At 38.5% G+C, this 24,354-nt stretch overlaps 1 protein-coding gene across 2 annotated transcripts in view; it reads right to left on the minus strand.

Annotated features, from left to right (window-relative positions):
* Positions 1-1,292: 1,292 nt before the first annotated feature.
* GOLM1 (golgi membrane protein 1) overlaps positions 1,293-24,354 on the minus strand; it is a 34,512-nt gene continuing 11,450 nt past the window's right edge. For both annotated transcript variants that reach the window (XM_063180268.1, XM_063180267.1), the window contains exons 4-10: positions 16,089-16,143; positions 15,012-15,114; positions 9,858-9,984; positions 4,673-4,802; positions 3,174-3,461; positions 1,965-2,078; positions 1,293-1,635 (exon numbers count right to left, since the gene is read on the minus strand). In XM_063180268.1, the coding sequence (XP_063036338.1) occupies positions 1,571-1,635; positions 1,965-2,078; positions 3,174-3,461; positions 4,673-4,802; positions 9,858-9,984; positions 15,012-15,114; positions 16,089-16,143 (882 nt within the window). In that variant the 3' untranslated portion in view covers positions 1,293-1,570. The remainder of the gene's footprint in view (positions 1,636-1,964; positions 2,079-3,173; positions 3,462-4,672; positions 4,803-9,857; positions 9,985-15,011; positions 15,115-16,088; positions 16,144-24,354) is intronic.

Here is a 24,354-nt window from a genome sequence, read left to right on the forward strand (position 1 = left end):
TGTTTACAGATTAAATCCTAGGAAAATGGTCAGAAGAATGGTAAATGTTTTTATGCAGATTATTGGTAAACACTTTGATGTTCAAACATGTTGTTATTTGCAAAAAATATCCCAGTAACCAGATATACTGCCCAATATTTGTCAGAACAGATGCTCATTCCTCTTCTCTCCCATTTACAAGCATGTTTTCCCTGCTGTATTGACTGTAGTAGCCCAGACCAGTTAGGTCTTACTTAAATGGTAAAAAACTGTTAGTGAACTGTTTCTGTGTTTAGGCTTAACAGGCATCTTTTGACTTAACTCTGACCTTCACTTGATGACAACTAATACTCTCTTCATACACAAAAAAGCCAGCCTTAATCTTAAGGTACAGGATATACTAGTACACTGAAGAACAACACACCAAAAAAGGAGTTACAAAGTGAAGTGCTTTAACGGAAGGCAAAGATAAATTTATGTTTTCTTAAATGGAATGCTGGTTGGCAAGTTAGTCACAGCTGTCTGGCAGCTGTGCTGTCTTCATAGAGGTTGCTTCATACTCACAAACAATGCTCCAAACACAGGTGTCAGTCTTGGGAGCAGACACAAATATAAAAATTTCTTCAAACCAGCTGCCTATACATGGTGGTTGGACTGCAGTTAAGGATGTAAAATAGTAAAATAGTTTTTAGTTTACATTTAACAGACTGCGGAACATTAACAAGATGATACATTGTAATTAACATACAACTTCACAACAACTAAAGCGTTACCTCTGGAAGACTGCCTTGTCTTCTGAAGGCATAGTCTGGTTACCTCTGTCAGAAGTCCAGCAGAGAAGATTAGTCTTGCTGAACAGCTGAGATTGCTGTTGTACAAGGCAAGCATTTGCATTCCTCTATTTCCACAAAAGAAAGCGGCTGGGTGGAATAAAGGGTAGTTGCAGTACACATTTGAGAGGGCTTCTGTCATGAAGTTTGTGAGTTTGGATTTTTACACTAAACTTGTGCCCAGTAGTGGTAACCAAACCAAATTGTAGTACTGACCATGTGGAATCAAACAAAGCTTTCAGAAAAATCTTCCTGGCTAATCTCTTAGCAAGAAGCTTCTATTGTCAGAATCCTTTTTGGGTTTTTTTTTAACTTTGAAGCTAAGAACACATCTCCCAGGTACATGTATCATTCTGCATAGTATCTGAGGACTACAGTTGTGCTTTATCAGCAGAGAGATCCATCCTTGGCAGAGGACTGCTCATCAACTACCACTAATCCACACATACGCTTACCGCAGTATGACCATACAAGGTAGCCAACTTCAAAGTTACTAACTTTATTACTACCTGATTGCAATTTTATAATTGATAGGAAGGAGAAAGTCATTGCAGAGGCCAAACTGCTTTGAAACAAGCCTCCAGAGATATACCTCTTTTCCTCACTGCAACAGGACTAAAACTTCACAAGAAAATACTACTTTGTTTGGGCCCTTAGTCAAGCCTTTAGAAGATAATCAAAACCTTCTAAGATCACTTTGCTTGGATCATGGCTGCATTTAGGTGAAGAGGTGACTCAGTTGTATCGTGAACTTCCTTTGTTCACAACTTCTGCAGCCCTTCACCATTGTCAGGTAAGTGGTTCTTCATATCTTCATGGTTTTGAACTAATGGGGGAAAAAAAGAAAAAGTACAGAAATCTCTTTTAGGAGGCAGAAGTTCTTCATATAGCAAGTTCTATCTAGAAAACAACAAGAAATTTTGTAAATTTGTGTTAAATACTATGTACTACGGTAAAGTTACAGATACCACAGCCCATTAATGAGTAGGTTTAGTGGTGATAAACAGAAAACAGGTGACACTATAAACATGAGGGAAAGTTCAAAAAACAAACAAGTTAGCTAGGTATAGCTTGCTGCAGGATACCATGCAAAATATGATCTTAACATTTTAAGCATGTGATACTTAGGTTAAAACTGGGTTTTTTCTTTTGTACCATTTTCAATCCCAGCAAGTGCTGCTTGCTTGTCAGTTTCAGACTCAGCTTCATTTACATCTAAATTGTAATCAACATCCTTGTCCTGGTTCACTTCTTCACGTTCCTGTTTGTCTGGAAGATTAAAATTAAGTCATTTTATGCTATACCATCTGCACACAAGAAGAGTGACTGTAAACATCTTCCACAGAATTACATTGCTGCTGAAGGAATTGCTGTTCTGAGTAGGTTTTTATATTATTTTTTCTTTGAAGTGTTAATTTTCAGAGCAACTTTGGCTGTAAATCCTGTCAAAAGAAGCAGATAAAAGACAATCTTTTGGGATTTGCAAAGCATAGCAAAATCAGCTAGCCCTCTGATGAACATAATGATTATTTTATATAATTTTATATAAAGAAAAATTACACAATTTCAGAATGTATTAAATGAATGCCTTAGAAAGGGCAAAACCTGAAGTAATTCCTGAAAACCCCTTCTTGTTTTAGCTTGTCCAGCAAGCGGAATGCTATAACTAAAGCGTAAAGTGTTATATGATGTGGCAAATTGTCACAAAAGTACTTTTTTCTCCCAGAAGATTTTCTTCACCCAGTCATTAACTCCTCTCAAGCAACATTTACTGACTATCAGATTTCTTCAGATAGAGGACTCAGATATAAATTGAAGCATCCATGTTTTTGAAGACTCACAACAGTCAATGTCAGATACCTGAAGTCTGAGTTACCAGTTTTACTCATGGTGGCTTATTTTGAAATAGGAATAGCTAGTATTCACACACTGACATTGTAAAAAGACTAACTGCAAAATGTCCATGTGTAAGTGCTCTACTCATCAGTGCTTTGGATGATTAACATCTTATTCTTTTCAGATGCATCATATTCTTTTAAAGCCCCAATACCAAAAAGTTTTGGAGTGAATTTCCCTAAACACTTTGTAGAGCCACTGGAGAGTCAGTAGGGCTGTTACGGTGATGCAGAGGAACTCAGCCTGGCAGCTTCATTTTGCACAATCAGAAGCCTGCATCTTTAATGCATGGATTGTAGGTGACTGCTTGGGACTGACACCTTCCACACCACACTGACCTTTAAGAAAACTTGTACTAAGTCTGGTCAGTATCTACCACTGTTGTAGAAATTATGTCCTACTCCACACTTTAATTTCTTTATTTTTCATTTTGTTACTGTTTTTAACAATACATGACATGCTACAAACCAGCCTTTCCAGGGAGCAAGTCATCCTGCTTATCATCATAACTTAGGAACTGTTCCCGCTCAACTTCCTCACTGGCAGCCTGCTCTGCAGCTGGCTCTGACATATCTTGCCCAGCTACATATTTCTCATTCTCAGGTGGATTTGGTTCCTTCTCTGACACAGGCAGCATCTCCTTGTGACCTGCAGCAGCCTTGAGCAACTCTTGAGGTTTTTCCAACTGATTAGAAAGCTGCTCCTCTTCTGCCTTAGGCTCCTGTTTTCTCATGTCAGTTAGGCTGTCTGTTCTTTCTGAAAACAACAAAAATGATTCTGAGTTTAAAAACTAATGCCTTCCAGAATGTCACATGTTAAAAACCTTTAATAAAGAATGCTTTGTATTTCTCACTAAATTATTGGTTTTCCTCTGAAAGAGTATCTTCCAATCACACCAGTACCAGACAAGAGAAAGACAACTTATTGTTCCCAATTCCTAACTGGGAACAACTAAATAAGGGAATTTCATTTACTGTCAACAGATTAATGCTTCTATATCCTTAAAATTTTGTTATGTGTGGTTAATAAATTGGGCAAGTGAAACAGAGCAGTTTAAATAGAAATTGTGGTATATAAGCATTAGGTTTCTCTGTGTTACATCTTATTACCAACAATAAAATTGATTTGGTGTTCAAAAGTAGCTCAAGACAATGCATCACAGGCAGATTTGCAAGTATCCAAGCCTGTTCTTGTTTAAGTGCAGGAGCGCTATAATTTTTAGTTGACATTAACATATATCTTTTCTCACGTATCTGCATTTTTAAGTTAAAAAACCAATTAGATTTCTCAACTAAGCTATATGTAGACACTGTCTTCAGCTGCTAGCCCTCTAAAATGAGAGTTGCATGCTCACAAGATTGTAATTTAAGATAGCATGTAAAAGTAATTAAATTTAAGAATTTAATTTCTATCACACACACTACAATGCAAAACAGACACACAGGGATGCATCCATTCAAATAAATATTATCTAAAGTTTAGGCCAAAAGGAACCATTAGGCTAACTAACCTAAACCCATGTGTATCATTTCTCTCACTTGCATTTTGCTCAATGACAACATATGGGAAGTATGGATGTGTGTTTGATGTAAGTCTAACTTTGAACTATTCCACAGGGAGGAGGGGTACCAGGTTAATATGTCAAACTTATTAAGAAAGCAAATTTTAAGTATGTTTTAAAATTTTTCCTTCCAAAAGTTGGGTATTTTCTCCATATTAAATTAGGAAGATGACTCCAGAATTGTAAATATTTCTATTTTCTGTTATGTGCAACATGCCATACTACAACAAAACAGAACCAACAAATCCAAGCAAGTTTTCCTTCAGCTGGAAACCTGATTGATGTTCAGACTGTTGGTGTCACTTTTTTCACCCTTATCTGGTGTACAAAAACATTCCTAAATGTTCAGTTGAAAAAGAACTGTTCTCAACAACAGTTGTTAGTGAGACAAGGATTTCCATCTCACCTTTAACCTGCACCAGGTCTGTCTTTCTTACTGTAGGTACTGCTTTAGGAATATTTTCATTGATTTTCTGCTGTTCCAAGTCATCCTGCTTGAACCCTGCTTGCTTCAATGCTGGCAGTTGAGTATCAACCTGTAAAGTGAATACAGCAGATAAGCACTGGTCTATATAACTGCACATGGATTTGAAAGGGAAGTAGAATTTAGGTAAGAATTTTGCATGGGAAAAAAATCCCAACACACTTGGAAATATTTGGACTGAGATTTTTATTGGTAATAGATGTAGTGTACAACTCTGTCTATGCAGTAGTGTTTCTATGTAACAGCATAGCACATCAGGAGAATTTTAACATACCTTATTTAACTGCAGCTAATGATAAGATTACTGCCCTTGATTATTCTCGGAGTGTTACAGAACAGTAACACCACGCATTTATCCACTGTTGTTCTGCTACTGTGTCAGGGTCAGCTGAGCAAATAAACAGATGCCATTTACTATTAACAGTCTACAGGGCAAGAAAACTGAATTTGGTCATCATTAGACTTCAGCTGAGTAAGGCTTGTATAGAACCGGTCTGTAACTATATTAAATGCAGGATTAGGAAAAGTGTAAATTAACCAACTAGAAAGTAATACCTGTTTAACATGACGGAGCTTGCTTAAGAATGCACTAAATTCTGGTGATAGACTGCTGTAAACATCCGACCCACTTAGATATCCAGCCTAAGATGTACACCATATTGAAGAACTGCCCACTGGGCAATTAAAATTTTATGTATGATTTTTACTTACACTGGCACTGGCTCCCTCACATGGCCCTGTATGACAGAGCTGGCATGTTTGCCTACCTGAGGCCCCTTTCCATCTCCTCCCCATCTCTGGATCTAATGGCTAGTAGTCCTGCATTTGGTGCTATCCCTATCCCTCATCTATAGCATGGGGAACAGGGAGCTCAGGAATGCCATGCCACCACCTCTGCATAAATTACTCCTAGACTACATTAATGAAACATTTGGGGATGTAGGTTTGTACTATACCTCTTGAGAAACACAGGACTCAACTTATGATTCACCATTAATTCCAGGTGAAAATGAAAGATGGTCGGTGAACTGAGGGATGTACCCAGGGGCTTTCACACAGGTGAAATTAAGAACACCCATACTCTAGGACAGGAATCTAAAGCTGCCTGTAGAGAATGGCGATTCTCCAGCTATAGCAGCTACAGCATGTTTCTGGAGTTGAATGGAGGTAGAAGAGGTTTAAAAAGATGGGATGGCCACAATTCCCCTAACGTAGTCCTATGGTTCCTATGGTACCCCTTGTAGCACTCAGACTCTTCTCTTCATGGTCTTTGCTAAAGCAGTCAAGACCCTGCTTGCCCTGATATCTGGTGTTATTCTTTCCCCACTGTCATCTCAAAAACACTAAACTGAGGGTATAAAGCCAGGGCCAGTGGGGAAGGAGCTGAGCTGAGCTGTTTGTAGATGACTTTATGAGAACAAGCAAAGAGGAAGACTTGAAAGGAAAAAGACAGAAAAAGAAAACAAAAATATAAGCTCAGATATGGGGTCACCTGCCTGGCAGCCCTGCATCAGGGACTTCAATGGGACAAAGAAGCTACAGTTGATAACTCCAAATAAAGGTCTGCTTCCACTGACATTGGAAACCAATCATCTCCCAGTCATTATCAACTCACTGCATTACCATCACTGCTCTCCAGAACCACCCCAAAGGAGGTAGTTGTATCAAGGTAGGGATCAGCTTCTTCCAGGTAACAAGAGACAGGACAGTGGGAAATGGCCCCACGTTGCACCAGAAGAGTTTTAGACTGGATACTAGGAAAATTTTCTTCACTAAAAGTGTGGTCAGGCTTTGGAACAGGTTGTCCAAGCAGAGGAACTGCCATTCCTGGAAGTTTTCCAAAGGTGTCCCACAAAAATTTGGCACTTGGAGACATAGCTGAGTGGTGAACACAGCATTGCTTCGTTAATGGTTGGACTTAAGAGTATCTTACAGGTCTGTTCTGACCTTAATCATGTTATGATTCTATAACTGGCAGAGGACTATATCAATTCAATTCACGCAAACACTGAACACTGAACATGAAATATACATGGAACCCATTTTGCTCTATACCTTATACCAGTTTGGTGAAAAAAACCCAGAGTGTTACAAATCCATTTGTTCTGTGGGGTTTTTTTTTGTTGCACTTTTGGTTTTGTTTCATTAAAAAAAAAATAAATTTAAAAAAAAGCCAAATATGCAGAGAAAGAACAAGCATACGCACATTCAGAGATACAAACCTTTGTGTCAGGTACCATACAAATGAATGGGCAGTCTTATGGTATAGGAAGTCTCACAGTTGACAGAATTGTTTTCTGTTACCAATTGTCATTGGTACTGTCAAGAGTGTAGCTTCCCATTTATCCAAGGAGGGCAGTAAAACAAGGGCAATAAAACACTATGTTGTCAAATGTTCATTCAGTCACTTGGAAAAATGAAGAAAGAAGAAAGAAAGAAGTAGCTACACAGAAAGAAGTAGCTAAGTCACCAAGAAGCCAGAGTTGCAGCATGACTACTTGGTTGTTTCGAAAAGCATTTAATTTCCATCCAAGCCAGGCAAAACAAGATCTTTTTGTGTCAACACCATGAAGCCCAGTATCAGCAACTAATCTAGCATTAACTCTTACTGATGTGTGATAAGCAAATGGTACTGCAGAATATTTGGTTACTGCAATAAAGATATTCAGAAGAACTCCATCTTCCTTGAATCAATAAAACAAAAATGCTGTATTTAAACATGGTTCTATTCTATAAATAATTCAGGTCCTTAAGATCACTCTCTGTAGTGGAAGTCATCAGAAAATGAGCATAAGACCATTTTTTGCTTTTTGTTGGGCATGAATTATTCTGCAAAAATACTGAGCCTGGACTTAATAGCAAGAAGTTACCTCTTAATTACACATGCAAAATCCCTTTACTTACCTTAAATTTCTAGCTAAGTAATTCTTAATGTCAAATAGATTCAAAGGGTATATGCTGATTTTTTAAGTAGTTGGATAAAAAGATAGTAATTGAACATGTTGTATTTTCTTCAGCCAAGAAGTATACATCATTCTTCAAATTACAGAGCTCTAAGTAAAGCTGTTTAGTTATTAACCAACTAACACTCCATTTTTTTTTCTGTCTTAAGACAGACCTTCTATTACATAAGCACATACATCTTAAAAATAGGAATTGCTCCAGCTTAAAACACTGGACAAAAACATACATAGATTTGTCAGGGTCATCTTGCACAAACTATAAGTATGCTTTTGTAAAAGCAAAAGGTTGATACTCTTGGGCAAGCAAAAAACTGAGAAAGTTACAGCTTGGCCAAAGAAACACTGCCACATACTAGGGAACACAAACAGACAGAAATTATTTAGGCAATACCTATATTATCCATTAGCTCTTTTGAGATCAACCCATTTTATATACAAAAAGCATAAGAGAGAACCTGCTCTGCCTCACAGATAATCTGCTTTGAGTAAAAATTGCCTCCAACTATTCATTTTGTGCAGGAGACTGAAGTTGTCCTGCAGAGGGGCTTCAGTAAAATTCCTCAAGTTCCTTCTCAGATAATTTATCTTGCAAACTGGAAATGGTAAAAAAACCCCAAAATGCAGAAACAAACAAAGCAAAGGAATCTAGTGCAAGTAATTGTAACTAAAACCTATTGCAAAGCCACACTAAAAATTACGTTGACCACCTCTTTATTAGGGTCTTCCCTAGGTAAACTTTCTTAAACAAGATATATTTGACAAACTAACTATATCATCTCCAAATGATGCAAGTTCTATTTACTTACAATGATGTATTTATCATTTACTTTTTATCTACTTATTTGATACTGTTTATAAAAACTAACAAGAGCTGTAACTTTTATTTTAAGGTATAACTGGATAGCACTTCCTGTTTCTAATGCTTCTTTCATGTTGCAGCTTTCACATAGTGCGGGTTCCCAGAATAAAAGGTCACTTCAGTACAACACTTGAGTAGTTCTGTATCCCCCATTTTACATAAAGGACTGGACACACACTGAAACCATTACCTATGGGAATCTCTGGGCAGATGTTTTAGCTGTCTTCTCACACGCTTTTTCACCTCTTTGTAAAACCAAGATTCATTCCTCACTGCCTTACCCTTTTCACTTCTGAAGCCATCAAATTCAGCCTTTTCCTAGCCAAAGAAAAAAAGGTATATTCCACTAAACCTCCACTGTCTTTGTAATGAGAGTAGGCCACTCAGGTAGCGTGAAAGGCCCCACTGCAGTCACGTGTGAAAAGTCTAACTTCTAAAACCTCTGTTTCTTCAGTAATCCTGAAGAAAGGGCTATTTTGGTACAGAAATAAACTGGGTACTTTCCCACCCAAGAGCTTGACTGCCTCTCTCCAGGGCCATCCATATCAAGCTTAATAAATCCTATCCCTGACGAAATCCCATATCAGTGAAGAAGCATGAATAAATCACATGTCATGACAACAGAATGAACTGAAATTACCTTTTCTCAGGATTTTCTGCCACCCTCTGCACCCCAGGAGAAAAAGCCAGCTAACACGCAGCCAACCTATTTGCCAAGCCTGCCCTACTGCATTGCTGAACCTTCGTTAGGTTCAGCAATGAATTCATGATTCTTTGGCTCAGAATATCTGACATCAAACAGCTACGATATTTGATTATCCCTTTATTCCTACAGTAAAATGCTGACATAAAGGACTTCTGTGAAAATTCATAGCTGATGATCTTTGGACTACAATATTCAGGGTTTGCTGCTTCTCTGAAGTGATTCACAGCTTATCCTCATCCTTAACACACAAAGCAACTAAGTACTTCAACAAAGTCAAAAGGTATTATTAACTTAAGTTCAGTTGTGTAAATATTCCTTAATGGAACCCACACCACTTCTGGCATCACCTCTCAAATTCTGCCTATCTCAGAGACACGGTGATTTGGAATCTCCTGCAGGACATCTCTTTGTTCTGAATTTGAAATCACCCCATTTCCCACGGATCAGAAACATTCAACAAATGCTGAAGAAGTCAAAAATTTAATGAGATGGAGAAATGCTAATAGGAGATAGCAGAAAGGTGAAGAATCAGTTAAAAATTTTTTAAAAAGTATTTTCAAGAAATTATCCAAACCATACCCGGCTATCTTCTGCGACATCTTTGTTTTCTTTGATTTGTGGTAAATCACTATTCTTTTTTCTAAGTTCATCTATCCTTTCTTCACATTGTTCTTTTAATTCTTTCATTTGGTTGATGCACTGTGAGCTGAAAAAAACACGAACAAGAAGATTAAGTTTCATCAAGACTCTTCTATAGGGTAATTTTGTAAAATTATCTATTTTTTTTCCTTCATATATTTATGCTTTTCTTTACATTTTATTATTGCCTTAATTCTACTACCTGGTTTTACATTTGAGAAGTCACTAGGAAAAAATGAAGCACTGACCTAAGTCCTAAGGACAAATTCATAGAGCAGGCAAGTTCTATTGGAAGAAATTAATTTAAACTATTTTGTCTGACCAGCTCAACAAGCTACATGATTTTTTCATTGTGTGTTTGCTAACCGGTCAAGTCCAGGTAAGTTAAAATCAATTTTGATCCTCGAAGCATTTCTAGTATGATTACAGAAATTCATATTTTGATTTTAGCCAGAAAGACAAAACAGAAAAGTACCAGCTGAAATAGAAAACAGATGTAATCTAGTGTTAGCAAACTGAACACACTTCCTCAGTATTTCAGCAAAGTGCAGTGCTGCAAGTTGTAACAAAACATATGTTACAGATGTGGAGCTCACTAGTAGCTACTGTAAGTTCCAGAAGGAATATATTCTAAAGATGCAAGCACTGTGTATCTTTTAACAAACTTTTAATAGTTACAAAGCACCATCAGGATCTCAACCTTTGTGACAGCAGTCTCCTATCTGCATCCATTGCAGCCTGCCTTTCCCTCACAGCTCCCTAACTCCTAGCTACGGTCTGCTGTTTGCAGCAGTGCTTTTCCTAAAGCTGCCAGGGCAGTGTTCTCCCCTTCTGTGGATGTGCTGGAGATTCTGTGCAAAGCCCAGGAGTTTTGTCAATCTGTTTCTCAAGGCAAGTGGCTGCAGTCAGGGCAAGAGGCTGCAGTTAGGGCAAGATCATCCTTTCTCTCCCACTCTTTTCATTAGCCATTTTATAGCTTTCAGTTTATATCAAAGGTAGAACAAGACCTAGTGAATAACAAACCAAGACAAGCATTATCCCATAATACACACACAGAAGCCTTAGAAACTAGTCATCATGTGACCCCAAGTATGCTCTGACCCCACTGTGAACAGGAACAGCAATATGAGTGGATCCCAATAACAAATATGTCACACTAGGGGAAAACACATCAACCTCAGTATCCACTGCCCTGGAGAGCCTGCCCAAGGAAGAGCAGGCTCTTGGCTGGGGACCACATTTTCTTTTCCATGCTAATCTAGCAACAAAGAAGTTTTATGGGATTTTTAAACCTTTTCTCCTTTCTCTCTCTCATCTGTTTTTCCACTCAAACGTAACTTCCAATTTTTATATATACAATCAGCTACAGACCTTGCAAACACATCTTTCTGCATTTAAAATCTTTTCCAGCAACCTTTATACAATAGCATGGTCAACATACTGCAAGTTTCTCATCCCCATCACTAAGACTAAGAAGGGGGGTGAATTTCTCCTTATTCTGGCTCTGACCAGTCTTATTCTAACACTGGTCTAACACTGTCAATACCCTCCGCGCAACAGCAGCTGCTTGAGAGAGGCATGCTGCAGTTTCTCAAGCTGAAAATAAACTACTCTGTAATCCAAAGGAGTTTCCAGGCTACGTGCACTTTATCACAGCAAATGACTCATTTTTATTGCACTTTCACCCTTCTCCAGCCCTGCTTTTCAAAGGCAAAAAATCCCTTCTGTAGTTCACACCTAGAAAGGAAGAACAGTAGCAGACAGATATGCTAACTGACTTACTACCTTTATTATGACTTCTTGTAGACCAGACATTATTCTAACGTCTGATTTGACAGTGCTAATACATGGAAGAGTCACCAAATAAGCCATGCTTTAAACTGGTGAACATTAAAGACAGTAAAACAGAGTAGGCTTGAGTTATACTCACATTCACTATTTTCTAAGAAATAAAAGAACATATTAATTGTGTAACAATTTGCAAGTTTGAAAAAGATGCAGTACACAGACAACCTGATGTCAGAGACAGAATATTTGAGAAAGCTTGCACTTTGATCCCACAGTGCACATGAAAATAAAGCTCAGTTAACATCTGTGACAAACCCTCACCATTTTAAGCTTATTATCTGTAACAGAATTCCCTTCTTTTAAATGAGACTTGAACACTCTTCTCATGCTTACAACAGCTTCTAGAGTACACAGATAGCCTTAGTTTATCCACGCAGTTATGTAACAAACAAAGCTCTTTAGGAACAAAAATGCATTTGAATATTGGAATATATTCAATAACAATTTCAAAAAATGAGTCCAGAGGCTTCTGTTTCACTCTGGCTGCTGCAGGAGAGAAGGGTCAGTGTGCCAGTGAGCCTTTGCTGTAGAAGCTCTAACCATGACCAGACAGCATTGGGCACAGTGCACACCAAGGGTACATTGTGAAACTGACTGGGGAGGAATGCGCACTCCTTTTGCACACAACACCACTAAGGCAAGAGAGCTCCTGCTGACTTCTGCATGGAAAACACTAAGCTTGTTCCAAAAAACGCTAAGATGAAACTTCAAGACTCCAGTACAAAAAGACACAATGATTTTTTTTTTCCTTCTAAGTTCACAGATTTTTGTTCTTATGCATTCCACATGCTCAACTGCTTTTACCACTGTCTTCCACAGAACAGTAACTGAATGTTTAAGAAGAGTAATTTACAATGTGCCACTTGAAAAAGACATTTGACTTCTGTCATCTTTTTATAACATTTTCATTATTTTTATACAAATAATATGGTCTCTCTATTTTCGCACTGGGCACAGTGTACTTGCTACCTAAGGTGCAAAACCTTCATCCATGCAAATCCAGGTAAAACGAAGCACATAATCAGGTCTAATGCCCCTTCCTGGCAAGGCAGATGAACAGAGAGGCAACACAGCAGTTTATTCCTAATTGGGAGGGGAGGAAGGAAGACAGATTAAAAATAACATCTGGAGTCTTTACAATAATTCTTATTTTTCTAAGCCCACAATCACATTGGGAAAAGGCTGTTTGTAAGCATTTAAAGTGACAGTATTAAGTGAGCATGTAGCAAAGAGGAACATATGTAGCCAAGCACCATCACGTATCCATTGCTGCAATTACTTAAACAATGTAAAGTTAGTTGTGTAAATTAGTTTAGCGGAGAAATATTCACATTGCAACATCCTCCCTAAAGGTAAACAACAAGCAATGTTTTAAAATTACATGCTCCTCCTAGAACTGTGTGAATACTGCACAGTACTGAAGCTATAAATTATTTTATGAAAATTTGACTCCAAATTTCCTCACTTGTACTCTTAGGAAAAAAGTCTAGAAACAGAAAATGAACATTTAAGTATTTTGCAGCAAAGCTAGTGAAGGCAGCATTGCTCCTTGGCTGAGATAACTGCCTTTACAGACTCCCATGGAGGCTCTTGCAGGGAATGGTGCACCAGCCAGAAACGGACCAGCTAGCTGAGTCTCTGTTCAACTACCACATGGCTGATTTATCACACTTGTCTCTATACTTACCCTCATAAAAGCAAACCCATTTTTACCACTGTATCATGCTTAGCTCTTCACCTTGAGCCAGACCACACCTTGGAGCTATGCTGTCTGAATACAAACTTCCTCTGTTAAATAAAAGGGATTCTTTATGGTACACTACCACAAGCAAGGGGTGCTCCGTCAGTGATTTCCTCAACACAGCCATGCTTGTAAACACTTCACCAGATATGGGTAATAAACCTCCAAGTTTTCGTAAGCCAGACTAACGACATTTGCCACGCAGCACTTCCCTGTACGTGTATATCAATCCAGCGCTTAACAGGTGTACCTCTCATGTGGAGCATGACTGTCCAGCAGATAGAGATATCTGTGCTATATACAGATCTATTAGTTCCTGCTGATGTCAGACTTAGAAGACAACACTGGAAAACAGACTCAGTGACTAGCACAGAACGATTAACAGAGGTCCATGGGTCTCAGGTCTGTCATTTAGCTAAAGAGCCAACAGACAGTGCTTAACAACCAGGGTACACAACAAACTCGGGGGGAGAGGCCCCTTAACACACAGCTTATTGAAAGGCAGGTACAAACTAAAGTTTCTTCCTTCTCCTTTTCTGTTAGAAGTCTTAAATTTTCCACTAATGTAATCCATCCAGGTAATCTTTATTGCATGAGTAATAATCCAAAAAAAGGTGACAACCAACTGGTAATCAGTAAGTATCACAGAAGCACTAGCATTAATCTGCAATTCTAAGGTGGAGGGAAAAATAAAAATAAGAAAATATTTACTTTAAGTGTAGCCTGCAGAATTCAAGTTATTTGACTGTCATGTTCCACTTTCAGTTATAATTCCTACAAACCTGGGTAAATAATGGCTGCTGAAAAAATACCTATCACTACAGCAATTACATTCTTGATGGAACATCATTATGGGAACATAAAAACAGTAAATTTTAATGCTTTTTTATATCTCTGCACAAGGGGGAAGATATTACAGATTGTGAAGGCAGGTAGAAGAAACAAGAATATTACTGAGCAGAAAGAACTGAGGAGAAATTCCTAGAAATACCAGAAATGTGTGTTTAGTATAAGGATACTGATAAGTAACTTTCAGTTATCCATGCTTTAAAATTCAGTGGGAAATATTAAGAAAAAGCCATAACTAGGTATGTCATATAAAGCAGAATACATGAGTTTGATGGTACCAGAAATTCCCAAGACCTCTGTCAGTTCAATAAAGCTTCTCATCAGGTATTCCCCTACCTCAATTCAAACTTCTTCACAGTTTAACTTCTTGCTGTTTCAATTTTCCCACACAATTCTTAAGTGATAATATTGCTACCTTTATCCTCATGCAATAGAAGGAATATCAAGAAGTTTCCGGGCATAGAGAAGAAAAACTGTGGAAAGTTAATGCTATTCTCCAAGATCAACTGTGAGCAATTTTAGATGAGTCAGATGTTACTGGTCTCTTTAAAAACATGTATTTACTAACAGAGCTATAGCTAACACAGGAGTACTCTGGGTTATAACCAAGTCACCTACAATTTGGGAAGCCAAAATTTCCTAAAGAACATACTTACAGATCATATGAGAACTTCCTCTGAAGGTTAGTCTGGTTCTTCTGAAACCAGTAAACATCCAGCTGTAGCTTTCCATATTCCGTCTGCAACTCTTTCAAGTGTTCTGGTCAAAGCAGGATTAAAATACACATTAAGATACACATATACATATAGATTCTAAACCAGAAACATCAAGAAACAAATTTGCAATAACAATGCTAAATTTATTCATCTGTCATGCAAACTGCTTTTCATTAACAAATGCATAGATAATTGTTGAATTTATTCAACAAGGGTGCATGGGATCTGGTAAGAATAACCTTTCAGCATAATATATTGGCAAAACAGTATAATACATATTTTTACCTACTTTTCCTCTTAAGGAATACACAGAACTGATACGCAAACCCTGCTAAGTTGCAGTCTGGAAAACCTTTACATTTGTGAAATCATAATCACAGCACAATATAAAACAGCATTCACATTTATCAAGCTTGCAATGCTTCCCTGAATAATATGTAATGTATACCCATGTTCCTTAGCAACAGAGGCATCTATGATTTAGTGTTTTCTTCCTGATAGAAACCTCTGTGAGATGGCATCAGAAGACAACACCACAACATACATACTTCATAGGATTCATTCCCAAGTACCCCCAGAATACATTGCTAACAACAATTTTGAAACACTACCATGATTAGAAATTAATTAGACTGACTTTTTAAATTTAATATAGGATTTGTGAATTCCTCTGGTGCTAAAATGCATGACCCCACACCTCAGGGAAGAATGTAAGAATATGTTGCCAGGTAAAATGAAGAAAAAAATGATGTAACTTAGTTCTATTTATATTCTATCATAAGAGTCAGGAGTACTACATCAAGCACTACATAGACAAATCCTCCTACTACTGTGGCAGATTAGACTGACACTTAACTGGAACCTTGCAGATGAAATATCTAAGTCATAGCAGCTTCTGTACCAGCCCCATGACTTGAAGAAAGGCAGCATTCTCCTAAGACCACAGAAAAATCCAAGTCTTAAAAACAGGGAGCCTAAAAATCAGTACGAGAGAGTCACACGGGTACCACAACATACCTCGTAGACTCTGAATCAGTCGATCATTTACTGTGATGTTACTCATCAGCACTGCCTGAAAGAAGCAGAAAAAACTCCAGTGTTTTAATTGCAAAGGACCTGTATTACCATTATAAACAACACCTATCAAAGCACTTGTAACAAGATCTACTTTTTGTGTGCCACAGTTCTGACAGTGTCACAGTTGAACAAAACCTTTTAGCTGCTTTAGAGATCTCCTACTGCAAACAACATTCACTTTAACCCAGACTTTCCAGTATAGGGGAGTGAGGGAAGATATCACCACACAAATGAAAAGAGGAAAAATTTAAAGGAATTTATAGATACTAAAATTGCATGTCACTTTATTTTTTTTTCATCTCATTACTGGAGTCACAGTCAGACTTTATTTATCTCTTGAAGGAAGAACACAACATCACAGCTCACAATCAATTACCCTCTCACTCAGGAATCAATACACATGTATTCAGGCATGCAAAGATAAGCTATGAAAGCATTCATCACTCAGCATAATGCAACTCCACGAAAGCAATGTGAAACCCTTGCATTGTATCCCTTTTCTACCTTTCTTCTCGATTGCTTTCATGTTGGAGTGGCCTTCCTCCACTCCTTCACTTTGTTCGCCCTCTCATTCTGAAGAGGCAGTCAACATAGGAACACGTTTCGTCTATTCTTTCATCAATCTCCATCTACCATTTCATATATACACATTCCCCAAAACACATGAAAACTGAATCAAGTCACAGCTAAGTGAAATTATTCCTGTGAGGCAGATGCCAGGATAACTCAGATTCACATGCATAATTTAGCAAGTCTGGTGCACAAGAGTTCTTAAGAATACAAAAAAGAGATCCACTGACTCTTCAGAAACAATCCAGTACAGCCTTAGGAAGGCATTTCTCAGGCTTCATTGTCAGTTTCCCTACTATCCTTGTCCTGAGAACCCTCAGGGTCCTTCAATGGTCCCAGAAATCAACTCCTCTGTTGCCCAAAGTTTCTGCTCTAGTATTGATGTGTGTGTATGTCCACACCCAAAAAGAAGTTGCTGCATCCACTCTGTCTGCCCAAGTCCCCCTGAAACACTGACAGCATTGTTGGTGCCTTTCTTCCCAAGGCTACAGCAATAAGAGCCAGCTGATTGCATGAGTGCAGCGTTCAATAAATCTGAGTGGAACAGGACCCAGCAGGGCAGTAGATTTGTCTTCGAATGACCCTTTAAAGAGTCACACTTCACAGAGGTGTTCATTCAGCTGTTGCTAAGTATTTCTACACCATTCTGCATGTACAGCTGTTTTGTGAACACCACCATGAAACCTCAAGAAAAAAAGGTCATGCTGTAGCAAAAAGAAATTCAAAAAACAAAAAAGTAACAACTTGTATGTAGGATCATTTATCTCTCCCTCTCCTTTCTCATAGGATAGGTAAATAAGAAATTCACTCTTTTTCACTGGTTTATTAGGAAAAGGAAATTAATGTTTCACTGGAAATTCCAAGTTTTGCTATTGTGTGGACAATGTAGCCAGGTTGTTCCAGGATTACTACCTTCAGGATAATACAGCATTGGCCACTACCAGAAACTATCAGTGGACTAGAAAAATCAGCATGATAGAGCAATTTATAATTGTATATTCTTAGAGTTTTTTGTGGGGCTTTGTTGGTTTTGGTTCTATTTATTGGGGGGAAAGGGGAGGGACGAGTGGGACTGAATGGTGGGGGGGTCCTTAAAATCAAACTCCTAAATGCCAGGATCACTTATGTGACAGTAAAACATACAAGTGTTACATGTTTTGAACATTAGGACAATAATAACTGTGATTAGCTGAAGTAAGAAAAATTACTTTCCACATTAAAAAAAAAGTCTCTTTGAATCACAGCAGGGAAAAAAATAAGTCTGCCTTGGTCTCTATGGATTGCATATAAAACTTCCTTTTGGCAATGCCACACCTATCTCCTTGAAAATGTGGGCAACAGTCCAGGCAAAAACCTGTTAAATCCTAGTTAGCTGTTTAACTTGAGCAGGAAACACTGTTTAATAATTTACAGCACAGCACTGCAACTGCCACCTTCCAATCACACTAAGTCAATAACATCAGGCTTTCCATTCTTCCTCCTATCATTCAAGTGTTAACGAATTTTCACTTTGTGGCTGTAAATTAAGCAAACATTATTTACTTTTGGGGTTTTATGCTGGTCAAGAATGAAAACTGCTGGGAAGTACTCAGCAGACACATGCCAATACTCACTTCTAGAAAGAAAATCACATTTTAAACTTCATTTAGCCCAGAAAACAATAGCTATAATCCTCAGGAGCAAAAAAATCCAGCTTTGGAAAAATTCCCCTATTACCACACCAAAATCTGATATTCTGTGATACAGTAAATCTATAATATAGCTCCAGCTTATTCTACTCGTAAACATGTTTGCACAGAAGTCTTTATGACTACCAAAGAGGAAAAAACCAAATCTTTTGATTGAAGACAATGCTGTGGACAGCAGCACTTCAGACATCAAAACTCAAAAGTCACACTTCCACCAATAGTGTGGGAAACAAACTGCTCCAGCTGTACAGCAAATTTTTAATAATAGCAGCTGAATTGTTTATTATTCACCACAGAACATGCCTGCATAAGTATTATTCCAGTTAAGAGACACAAAGCTAAAGCTACTGTTTAAAAATAATCGAGCATAATGCAGAAATATGCATGAGGAAGCTTTGAGATAAATTATTTAAAGGGGTTTTTTTGAGCACATACTTTGGACTATGTAAATTCATTTGATCTGAATAATGCTGAACAGTATTCTCCATACACATATTCATTGGAGGTACTACTACAGTAACTCCTCCAGCATTTGCTACTGTCAAGAACCAAGCTAACCCAAGCACATTGAACTGCCATGTGTCCTTTCTAACACTGACTGTATGTGGTGGGTGTAAAAGCATAATTAGTATGTATATAAAAGCATAATTGCAACAGAAAAAAGAAAGGAAATAGTTTGGTAAGCATAAACACTAAAACTTAAGAAAAAAGGGGCTTTGCATACACAAATATAGCACAAAGGAGAAAAAGATAAGCCACAGAATCAGTAACTCAACTGGTAAGAACAAAACCAACTGTGAATAAAGCAGGATGGGAAGGTAAAATTTATACATGCAGAAACAGACATTTATAATTAACCAGGGAAAAGGAGGGCGCTTATTTAATTATTAACTCAAACTGATTTAAGTCCTTCCAGCAAAGAGAAAGAGCGGTTCTGTCTTGTATGCTCCCACAACTCCCCACACTACCCTGGCATTAGCATGAAAATAATGCTGGCAACACACTCATCTTTTAGTTATTGTTCAGTATCACTTGCACTAAGACAAGGATTGGCCTGTTTCCCATGCCCTGCCAGCCAGCAGGTGCCCAAGAAACCAGGAGGAAGCTCTGTCAGGCGTCCCAAACTGGCCAAAGGGACATTACTTACCACAGAACATAGGGACAAAGTGCGGGAGCTGGCCAGGAGGCATTGATAGCTGCTGGGGGACAACTTGGGCAGCACCATACAGCACGCACTGAGCAACTGGATTGTGTATATCTTGCTCTGTTGGGTTTTATTCCTCTCAGTTATCAAACTGTTCTTATCTCAACACAGAGTTTTCTTCAAAAATCTAGAGGGAGATGTGGAGAGTGAGGAAGCGTCTGCATGATATTTACTTGCCAGCTGGTGTTAAAACATGAGAATTTACCACAAAAAGTCTTATTGGTTCCAGGCCAAGAGACTAACAGCCAAACTATGTATTAGTGTATGGGGAAAAAGTTGATAAATATGGTTTTAAGGAAATATTTCTCTTTAAAGTTGATCATTGTGTTGCCCACTCACTTATACTTCAGTGGAGGCACATCAATTAAGTAAGCCTTAGAACAAACTTCAAGCTCAAAATGGAGGAGATATTGTTCATTGAAACTTTTGTCCCAATAAACGAAATTCCATTCAGAAATTGCACTTTTCCTCAATAAACATAAAAAAACTCCACCCAATCAACAAAAGAACCCCAAACAAATGAACAACCCACGCACCCAGCAAAACCCAAACCCAAAAAACCACCTCTGTACAGTAGTTCTGCCAAAAACCTGAGACTCAACCTTGTATCACAGCCTGTGACAAAAGCAATCTAGGCTCTGTTTAGTCACAGAGGACACAAGGACATGCATACCATGACATGTTGCAGTTCTGCCTTCAAAACCACCAAAATTGCAAAGTTAGTTTCTTAATGTTTAAGCACAAGAGGGTTGGTATTTGACACACACAAATACAAAATTACTATTACAGGTACTGGGCAACAGCAAGTAGATTGGAGAAAAAAAAGCCCCATGAAACTACACGACTTTCACTTCACTTTATTCATTTCCCCTCATTTTACATTTAACAAAAACCCAAATAGTAGGCAATGTAAGCAAAACAAAATAATATGATATGAGAATATTAATATAAAACTTCCACAGGTATATCTAATGCACCTTCTGACTTTTGTCCATTCATTTAGCTGTGAAGAGGTAGCAACATTCCAAGAGTTAACTTCAAACTACATATGCACTAAATTCCCCCTCTCTAGTTTAGCTAGCCTCAGACCACCCTTTTTTTTCTTTCCATCACGTGAAGATATATTTTGAACAGAAGTGATCTTCTAGACTTCTGCATACCAGTTATGAGGAAGCATACTGACTTCCCTTGATAATTTAGTAATATTGTGCTGCGGCAAATACGGGACATGAGGCAGTGCTCTCCTACCTCAAAACTTTTCCAAAACTAGAACATGCAGCACTGTTTGGGCTGGAAAAAAAATTCAAAACCCAAAATAGATATAGACTTCAGTGAAAAGGAAAAGGTACCTTTCTACTCTCTCCTACAGACTACTGTAATTCCTTCTGAGTGGAGTCGACTCAGAAGGAATTGAAATGTTCCCAGAGGGAGGGGACCAGAGAGCAGCTGTGGCCAGTGTTAAAAGATACTGAGCAACAGGACAGTGACAAGCTTCACACAGAACATACAAATCTTGGCCCTTCTCAGTAAAACAAGATTTGGTAGGAGAAGATTTATGTAAATCCAAAGAAAACTACCAACTGCAAAATCATACTCATGCATTTCAGAGATATTAAACACATTGTTGCCCTGTTATGCTCCTCAAAGAGACTTCTGTGGCTCTGTAAATCCCAGAAGCTGCAAGTCCTGAATAACAACCACATAGAATATACAGATTAGAAACAACCTTTTTGCACTCCTGAACTGTTGTTATTGAGTGTTCAAGTAAGACTACTTGGTCTCATCACTCTACTTCTGCATGGAATAGCAGAAGCCATTTCCTAAATCTACACTAATCCTTAAAAATTCAAGCAGGTTTTTTTAAAAATAGACTGGGGGCAATAGTGTTTCATACACACTCAGACCTAAGAAAATAACTACAACAGTAATTTTCCAGAACTACACTGCCCCAGTGAATGGTGAGCCCACACAAGCATAATACTCCATTACAGTATAACAGGCTCAGACTACCAACCTTCTATGCCCTCATCCTTCAAGTAGCACAGAGACAGTTCTACTACAAAAGAAGGCAGATTTAACTCAAAGTGATTACTGCCCTGCTAGTGACAATGACTTTAACTGAGCAAAACATCTTACTGGTGTTTTGGTTTGGTATGAAAGTAAATCAGAACTGTAATTATTCTGGGTTTTATCAGCAGAGTAATAAGACACAGTGAGCAGAGATGAACTGCAGTTATGATGTGTCTCAAATGTTACTTGTGACTTGCTCTTGGTTAGAAGTCCAGAATGTGTGTGTCTCTCATATGTGAGTTTCCTCTACAGACAAAAGAACTGTAATTTCTTCCTCAAAAAGTGGAAGGTTTGAGAGGGACCAGTCATTCCTACAGAACTGCTGAAAGCATTTTATTTTTCTTTAAGAGCAGCAAGAGCTATGCAAACTCTTATTTACGACTCAAAGATCTCTAGGTTAGTTATAGTCTGTAAAATGCTTGTAAAGTGGGTTGAGAGTCTCAGGATTTAGATTTGCATTCATTCTTCCTGACTAGGTAAATACTGGCCACTAATTCTCACAGAGTAAATGTTCAGTTCAAGGAGAAAGCTTCCCACAATCAGAAAGGGTGAATGCATTACTTGCCTCCCAGGAATCCTAGATTCCACTGGAATCTATGGAGCCAAAGAACAAGGATATATGCTTATATCCTGTATATACCTTCATATCTTATACACTCAAGATATGAACATACAAAATACATTTATACATGGACAGAGATACACACAAACAAAAAATCACTCAGATGCTGACTTTTCTTATATTCCATATCCCTCTGTAAAATAGCCTCTGATCCTAGACAGCTTCTTCCAATAAAGGTCATTAGTGAGCAGAATTAAGGTTTCCCTATCTTCCCTGCCACCCTATCCGAGGCGTTCCTGAATTACAGTGGATGAATCCATAGCAACTTGGCTGATGTCTTCTTTTGACAAATGCACAGCTTTCCAGCAAAACAGCTCTCCCTACTCTTCAACTAGAGTTGGAAAACAAACAGCATATCCACAGGATATTTGCTGTGTGTCACAAGAAAAGCAAATTTTGAATTTGATACAAAATGGTGCACAGGCACATACCTGCTCACCCTACCACTTGAGGCTCCTGAGTGAGACACATGCTCTTCTCCAGTCACAGAAAGCAGAAGTCAGGAAATTAGTCCAATGCACCACTTCCCTAGGGTATAACTTCCTGGGGTTTCTAAGCAAGCTTTATAGACTGAACAACTGTATTTTAGGGAGATAGAGGGAAAAGAATTTAGGAGGTAGGAATTTCAACTCCATTGGCCCCAAAATCTACCTTTTCCAGCATCCCACCTCTAACACTGAAAAGCCAAATGAATTCCAAGGCAGCCATAAAGCACAGTATTTTCCAAGCAGCAGCTGCATGTCTGAGGAACACATGGAGATAGAGCAAACACCTTGGAAGTGGGTTAGGTGTTTGTCCAAGGCCATCCAGTTGCTTGTTAACCTACACAGACCCACTGTAACTGGGTATTATGGATGCCACACACTTGCAGCTTCACCACCTATTGCATGAAAAGCACTACCTTCTGCTCAGTCTGAATTACAACTTGATCATGGCATTTGAGGCACATCAGTGAATGCAGGACAACCCTGCCTTTCCTCTCCACCCACAAATATTTTCTGTACCATCTGGAATCCTGAAGATGACTGTGATGATTCTCCTCTGCTGACCCTTGTACAGCCTGTAAATCGCACTCTGGATTCCTGTAGAGAAACTACTGCACAGATTTGGTGACCTTTGCTCCCCTCTATGCATTTCACAGCACTTCAAAACTCCACTGGTAACCCTCTCCACAGTGCAACAATCAACCCAGTGTAATTCTAAGCTGCTTTGTAACTTTTGCCTTGTCATTCACCCTTGCAATATCGCTGTCTGACCACACGGCTGCATAATATCTCTACAAGCCACTTCAACTCCAGGTGTGAACGTGCTCACTTCTCTCCCTCGCCTTTATCACCAGCTCTTTCAAGAGAAAACTCCAAGATAACTCAGAAGAAAGACTTTCTTTTCCAGAAGCCACATTGACTCTTCCCCAGACACCACATTCCACCCCATGTCCAACAGCAGTTCTAGTTCTGTAAAACACCTGTTACTACTTCTCCGGGCATGGAGGCCACATTTTATGAACAGTTCCTGTATGCCCACTAGGCTCAAAAACACCACAAGGAAAACGGATTGCGTGCTGCCACCTAACACTCATCTGATGCCAGAAATCTGAAGCAAAAAGATGGCACATCATGCTTGGCAGAAGCAACATTTCATTCACTAAACTTTTCTAAGAACTCCTGGATGAGGTCCTGTCACCATCTCTCAACACTTGCCCCTCTTGCTAGCCTGTGCTGAAAATTCTCTGGCCAGCCCTTTCAGTGTCTTTTAGTAGCTCTGGCAATACCTGCCTATAGAAAGGAAGCATAATACTCCATTACATTTGCCCTTTTCTTACCTTTGAATTTTATTTTTTCCACTCGCGCATGTGTTTTCACTCCCTGTAGGACTGAAGCAGAAAGCAAGAAAATGCCACAGCATTCAGGAGCAACACTCAATAACAGGAGGCAGAAGTGACAAGATTTGATTACTTACTTGAATACTGTCTGAATATTCTGAGATATCTTTTTTAAAAATGCACACATTGAAAAAAATAAATAGACAAACTATACCTCATCTTTTTAAAAG

Source organism: Melospiza melodia, chromosome Z (assembly GCF_035770615.1).
Source record: "Melospiza melodia melodia isolate bMelMel2 chromosome Z, bMelMel2.pri, whole genome shotgun sequence".
NCBI classification, from domain to species: Eukaryota; Metazoa; Chordata; class Aves; order Passeriformes; family Passerellidae; genus Melospiza; species Melospiza melodia.